Below are 7,054 nucleotides of genomic sequence, written 5' to 3' on the forward strand. Positions count from 1 at the left end.
TTGGATTACTTATTAGCGACCATTCTCTCGACGGGAGAATTAGTATCGCTCTGTCAACGATGGACATAAAAGAAGACGAGGTGTAATTTGTGAGATTTCATTAATTTCGGTTGAACTCAATCAATAAGATTTGAATCTTTTCGAACGCATGAATGCAAGATTCTAAGCAGACACTTCTCTTCAGTGTACTGCAACCAAGCAAGCGCAAATAAGAGTCGCCAGCACGACCGCATGGTGGTGGTGGCTTACTTGGATCGGCTATTCGTTCTCCTGCCTGCCGTCATGAATAATGTTAAAATAAAAAGAACCGCGAGAGAACCGAGGAGGCATGAAACGTTGCGCAATAATGGAATAATAAAGTTAGCCATTGCCGGCGCGATGCAATGACGAGTGCCCATGTTGCCCCTCTTGGGGTGACGGAGGGAGAGGTAAAAAGTTATAAAATTCCTTCGGAAGCGCGGAGGATTTTCTTCCTTCCGCAGCTTCCACATGACGATGACGATGACGACGATGGCTGAGGTTAGATGGTGAACAGGTTTAACGATAATCCAGTTTTTATGTTTGGTGTTCAGTGATTTTAAACTAGATTTCATTCTGAAGGAAACAAGTTCTCTTAAGTTTGCAGCATTAGGAAGGACTTTACTTCTTTGTAAGAGATCTGATTTGTGACGCCCATTCCAAAACGTTCGAATACGGAGTCATGTCAACTTCTAGCGCCTGGATTTTATCAATCATTTGAACCACTTGTTGATCCATGTAGGATATTGCGTCGCCTGTCAAAAACTTCATTCCATCTAAAAATTGATCCAGAAACTTGAGAAGCTCCATTGCTTCCAACTCGTTCAAATTCGACGTCTCTCCAGCAAAATATTTTGGGTAATGAACCTGGAAGAAATCTCGATACAAAATGGCTTGTAAGGCTCCCCTTCTGTTCTCTTTCCATCCGGGAATCACGCCGCTGACCTGCTTGTACCAACCGTGAACATTCCCATACTTTTCCAAGTCATAGCCTGCTACGTCGAACGTCGTCACGGTAGCCAGGATGCTTATGTCAGCCACCGTTAAACTATCCCCGCCTGCTATGAACTTTTTCCCATCCAGAAACTTGTCCAGCAACGCCACCGCCTGGTCCAATTTCTCCAACTCCTTCGGTAGCCTCATCCCTGGATAGAACACCTCCGCAAAGCGTGGATACAGTACAGTGGCATCGAAGAACAGCCGTTGATTCACCACGGCTTGCCGACGGGGTTCCTTCGGGTATAGCTGGTCATCTTTACCGTATTGTTCCACCAGATAGATGGTGATGGCACGTGACTCCCACAAGACGAAGTCCCCATCTACTAGCGTTGGTAGACAGTGTTGAGGATTTAGCTGGAAATTACGGGAAGAGTTTAAAACCGCACGTTTGAACCTCCTAATGGCCGTTACCTTGAGAAACTCCGGTTTCAGCTGTTCGCCGTTCATCAGATTCACGAGCTTGGGGTTTAGCTCGACGCCAACGGCAGTCGCGGTCATCTGCACTGCCCGACACGGAGCCGATCCCGGCAAATAGTAGAAATCCATGGTTCTCGCCCACTGTTAGTCTACAACTGTTTCACGTTGATTCGTGTGAGTCGTCGTCTTCCTCCCAACGCGTTCTTATCGATTTCAAACCACTAAATTGTCCACGTCCAGAGATAAGTAGGCATTGAATTGAGCCAATTGAGCTTTTTTCGAATTCGAAAAACGCCCATCATAGATGGCCATGACTGACTGTGAGTACCGTTCCGCGAGTTCAGTCACCGCTCACTTCGACCGCCTCTCCGTAGACGTAGAGCAACAAAGTTACCCCTTTTTTGAATGTTTTTTTTTCTGTTTACCGATCCGGAGATTCCCCGACCAATGCAGGAACCTGTTGTTTGTTGTTATTGATTGAAGTCGCACGCGGCGTCGCGTCGGTGGTAACGCAATCGATGAAGCGAGCACGTGAAACGTGAGCACAGTTCAGGCAACCGATAAAATGCTTCTGTTTGGTTGTAAATAGTTTGGGAGCTTCGTATCGGATAGATCTGGAACGGCAGTGGTGTTGCTCTTGTGGCTGTTCTGTTGGGAAGCTGGATGGAGCAGTGCCGAACAACTTTTATAATGGTTGTATTCCAGACGCGAAAGTTTTCCGGAATTGATTTTGTCTGTGCGGGCGGGTGAATGATGGAGATAGTGTGCAATCGAAAATTGCTGGTGATGGCGAAAATGTGCTGGAAATGTGAAAATTTGGAATTCGGAAAAGTTGGTGAACGTATGCTGCAAATTGAGATATTTGGCTTGTGGAATAGTGTGGATAATGCTCACCTACCGATGGATTTATGTGCGGCTGCAAATTGATGTGCTGTTTCTACAATATGAACGTTATGGGATATTTATTGGAGGAAAATGAACTAAAGCATGCTTAAGAAACAGGGTTAATTAAACAACAGTTTCTTAAGCTGAAGTTTGCTTAAGAGTAGTTTGTTCAACTGTTATACAGCTAAAATGTTTGTTGTGTTAGTTCATGTGATAGTTGTTGATCAAACAATGAGCTTGAAGAAAAGTTGTTGATGATTGTCCTGCTGATGATTCTCGGACCGCAATGAATTCAGTTCATCGGTGCACTCGTCTATAATGTTCATGTCGTTCGCAAAACATGCCAATTCATCAGAATCCGTGAAAATCGTACTCTCTTGTTTCAAGCCTTAGTATCCTCTACTGTACGTGCATAATCTGCCATGCCATAGCTGCATAGCTGATATCGATCAATTATTATAGACGATCTAAAATCGATGAACAAGTAATGGATGGTATGAATAAAAGTAGTAACTTGAGTTTCTTCATTTTTGGTAGTAAATACTACTTGTGGAACATATTCGAATGAATAAAAACAAGTTGACTACACTACAACCCAATAAACAATCGCAAGCGACAAACACGCAAGCATGCTGAATTTTTGCTTTATAATAGTAATGATAGCTGAACTAAAATTATGCTGTATACATTACTGTACAAATGCTTTTTCAATAGATCGACATTTTTAACTAAAAATATAACAGATGGCTCTTTTTTGTGTGGTAGTAAAATCGAATTTTCTCGGTGAATAAGCTATTCCGGAACATCCCAACTAACAATCACTCATTTAACAGGCACCATTATGACGAATTTATTCAGCATAATGTTGAATAACATTTGAATTATTTTCACGTACAACCTTTGTTCGGGTTTTGTTCACACAAATTTGGAGAAGTTATAAAGCATCATGTTGTGCACCAACTTATTTTTTTGTTGTTAAAGCGTTTTACAAATGCACAGGAAAGTTGTTATTCAGCTTTGGCAAAAATGATAGAAAATAAATAAAATGCAAAAATGTTGAACTCTCACGAGAGTAATTATTTGCTCTCATGTTGAGAACACCTATTATGAAATAAGAATTACATATAAAATTACCTAAATCCGGATTAGAACTCGAGACCTGTCGATTGCCAGCCGCATGCCTTCCTATCTGCGCCATCCTAGAGATGGTGAGATACAGCACTCAAAGCAAAACATAATCTTCCCATGACTGAATAATGATCACTCCTGAACTTGTGTTCAGCAGTGGTGAATTAGCACAGCACTTGGTAATCAACTGAACAACGCCTTATACTCAACAGCTGTTCAGCCCAAAACACGTGTTTTCCATTCTGATTCCGCTGTCAGTATTTTTATCGCACGGTGAGAAAACTTGTATAGAATGCGGCCAAAAAGTGTTGGTCCTTATTGAAGATATTGTTTCCAGACGTACTAATTGTGATATGAATATGTTTTTATTTTTATTATTAAATATCGATCTTTAAAAATGTATGACAATATGTGGTGCGGTATGGTCTTGGACATGGTGTATTCACAGCATCTGTTCAGGTAATCTACTCATGCTCAGTCGAAGATCCGTTAAGCAATTTTTTTATTTATGCTTTTGTCATGGAATCTTGATGTTGTGTTCAATAAATAGTGCATAAGGATGTTTAGGGATACTTGAAATGTGTCGACTTCTGAATGCTGTTTGGTTGTCTAGGTGACTGTGGGAACAATATTCAGTAAACAGACAGTACTGAAATGTCAAATGCATCGATCCAAGCGTCTCGTACAATCGAACTGCTGCGGACATATAATAATCAAGGTACAAGATATCTTGTTACAGACTAATAATAATAAAAAAATGCCTCATTTTTACGTTCATTACGTCTCTTGGCACTCAATGTTAAACTACATATAAAATTCTATTCTGTTTTATTTTATGTGATTCGTTTAAAATAATGGTTTTTTAATAACTTGGTTGTCTAAACAGTTTTAGCCATGATTTATCCCATAATCCGAACAAAGTTCCGAGTCAAACTATGACGGGCTGAAGGCGTTTATTTGACAAGTGAAAGGCACATTGTTCAGGAGCATATGCTTATCGATACATCAGTTTAATAAGATGCAGACAAATGTTTTGTTGAACTCTTTTGTTAAGGAATCAATGCTTGTCGAATAAATTTCTTGTTAAACTTTTGAAAAGTGCTTTAATTTATCATTGTTGATACCGATGAGGAAAGTCGAACATTGACTACATTCTCAATTGAGAAATCATTTAAACAGTAATGTGTAGAGCATAATTTTAGTTCAGCTATCATTACCATTATTAAGCAACAATTCAGCAAGCTTGCTTGTTTGTGACTTGCAATTGTTAGTTGGGATGGAGTAAACAAAAGAAGTTGCCAATCCAAACCATTCTTGATTTCTATTCACTATTTTTTCACAAAACTTTGCCGTTTTCCAACAATTAACCACAGAGAACAGACATCCAAGTCCAGTTCCGAAACTGTGTAAGGAATTTAACGGTCATTTGAAATCGGCAACACAAGTGGCAATAGCGTGGCGCTGCAATCAGTTAATTTCCCATACTAATTTAATTCACCACTTGAAATGTTTCAACTCACCACTGACTGTGGCAATATGGTGTTTGGTGGCGTTAGTGTTGTCATCGTGTATTGGTTTGCAACCTTACTCAAGTAAAGATTCAAATCCTTACCACTCCTTACACAACCTTCCGAATGAAATTTATTCTAGCCTGGATGTCTGTTCTCTGTGAATTAACGTTTTTCGCGATTTTCCCATACGATTTGACAGTTCTTGACTACCAAAATTTGAGAAAGTTGACAGTCGAAGTAGCACGACGGATTGAAAATGTATGACTTATACATTGATATTTGATTATAATTAGACTTGACTCAAAATGTCTGAAGGGAAAAAAGTTACAGCTTGTTGAAAACATTTTTAAAAATTCTAATCATTTGCAAATTACTGCAAATTTGTAACTAGCGCCGCCTAGAGATGAAATTTTTCATTAAATGGTAAAAAAAACTGTAAGCCCTTTACTTACTAAACAGTTTTGTCGAAGAAATTATCTTTCTAAGCAACCAGCGTCCTGAGATATTTAAAAACTAAAATTTACAGTCTCACTAACGCCACCTATTAGTGGAATTTCGAATCAAACAGCCCATTAACTGTTAGTCCTTGACCAGCGTAACAGTATTGCCGTACACACCAATACTCTAAGTATTCAAAACCTTGAGATATATGGGTGAGAAATTCTGTCAGTGTTATGTCTGTTTGTCTCTGAAGATGTGATGTTTCTTAGTTTTTTTTTTTTTGATCCACTGGTATGCGTTTGATTCATCAAATTATTTGAACAGTCCCCTGTGAACATTCGTGTGCACTGAGTGGTGTTTTCTTTTTTTGAGTGCGTGCAGAAATTGTGCACTGGGATTATGACTTGCTGGCTCTCACTGCTCTCACGCAGGAGTCTAGTCACCCGCACACAAACTCTGCATGAGAGCAATTTTATGTTTTAAATTGTGTGTTTTCCTCTCTTTTTTAGAATCTTGTGCTATATGAGATATAAAAATTACATGCTCACTGACGCAAGCTATGAGCAAAATTCAGAGTAAAACGACTCATTTTTTATAAGTTCTTGCAACTTATTTTTTCTAAATAATCTGAATCCAGATGTATAAATGATTCGAAATGTGTATGCTCACTAGCGTCATCTAGTAACAGAGGTTCGATTCAAGCAATCCATTATCTGTAAATTCTGGACCTACCAAACATCTTTGCCAAAGATTGTAGAGACGATAAGAGAGTTATTAGGATCCTGGGATATTTGAAGTATAAAATTTGCATGCTCAGTGGCGCCACCTATGTCTGGATTTCCGAAACAAATTTTGCATCATCTGTATGTTCTTGACCTATGAAACAGCTTTACCGATCACACCATCTTTTTATGTGATCAGGATCCTGAGATATAAGAAATGTACATTTAGAATACTCACTAGCGCCACCTATGTGTGGAGTTTCAAATCAAACGGTCCATTTGGAAGTACTTGACCAACACAACAACTATCTCGAAGACGTCATCTTTCTAAGTGATAAGGATCCAGTGATATATATGAAATATTATGAGATACAAAATTAACATGCACACTAGCACCACCTAGTGGTGGAATTTCAAATCAATCCATCCATTATCTGTAAGCGCTTGACTTACTGAGCAACTTTCCCGAAGACGTGACGCTTCTACAAGCTCTAAATCTTCCAATAATTTCGTTTTATGACATTATATTACTAAATTGTTGATTCCAAATAGCGCCATCTAGTGGGGAAATTTCGATTTAACCAATTCACCGCTAGATGGCGCTTTACCTACTGAACAAATTTGACGAAGACATGAATATTCTAAAACAACAGTATAAAAAGATATAGAGAATTCAATTTGGGGTCCAAATGGACCCCAGGTATCCATTAGATGGTTGGCATATTGCTGAATTAATAATCATAAAGGTGCTTATAAAATGAGTGATTGTTAGTTGGGAACTATCGAAGGTTGAGCTTGACTGACTGCTCGTAGATGCTACTTCAGTATCGCCACATCAGCTATACTCACACAAGGAACAGATGAGATACGTCGTGTTGTAGGTCAATGTGGGGAAGGTGAAAGAGATGACGATTGCAACCGTTTGTATCCACA

General features: G+C 39.2%; 1 protein-coding gene across 2 annotated transcripts; it reads right to left on the minus strand.

Annotated features, from left to right (window-relative positions):
- Positions 1 to 230: 230 nt before the first annotated feature.
- Positions 231 to 1,780, minus strand: LOC134285787 (glutathione S-transferase 1-like). Of its 2 annotated transcripts, XM_062847348.1 has the most exons (3): positions 1,429 to 1,780; positions 964 to 1,371; positions 231 to 885 (listed from the first exon to the last, which is right to left on the minus strand). In XM_062847348.1, the coding sequence occupies exons 1-3, from the start codon at positions 1,561 to 1,563 to the stop codon at positions 640 to 642; spliced, it is 789 nt and encodes a 262-aa protein (XP_062703332.1). In that variant the 5' UTR covers positions 1,564 to 1,780; the 3' UTR covers positions 231 to 639. The 2 variants fall into 2 exon arrangements, with proteins under 2 accessions (XP_062703332.1, XP_062703331.1); XM_062847347.1 differs by having other exon boundaries at positions 231 to 1,371.
- Positions 1,781 to 7,054: the final 5,274 nt, after the last annotated feature.

The sequence above is a fragment of the Aedes albopictus genome, chromosome 1 (genome assembly GCF_035046485.1).
Source record: "Aedes albopictus strain Foshan chromosome 1, AalbF5, whole genome shotgun sequence".
Classification (NCBI taxonomy): Eukaryota; Metazoa; Arthropoda; class Insecta; order Diptera; family Culicidae; genus Aedes; species Aedes albopictus.

What these genes read in the sequence shown, in the direction of transcription:
- LOC134285787 (XM_062847347.1), bottom strand. Translation starts at nt 1,563, where the DNA reads ATGGATTTCTACTATTTGCCGGGATCGGCTCCGTGTCGGGCAGTGCAG. An exon ending in TGAAACCGGAGTTTCTCAAG is followed by an intron (nt 1,372 to 1,428) that starts GTAACGGCCATT and finishes CGTAATTTCCAG; the next exon opens with CTAAATCCTCAACACTGTCT.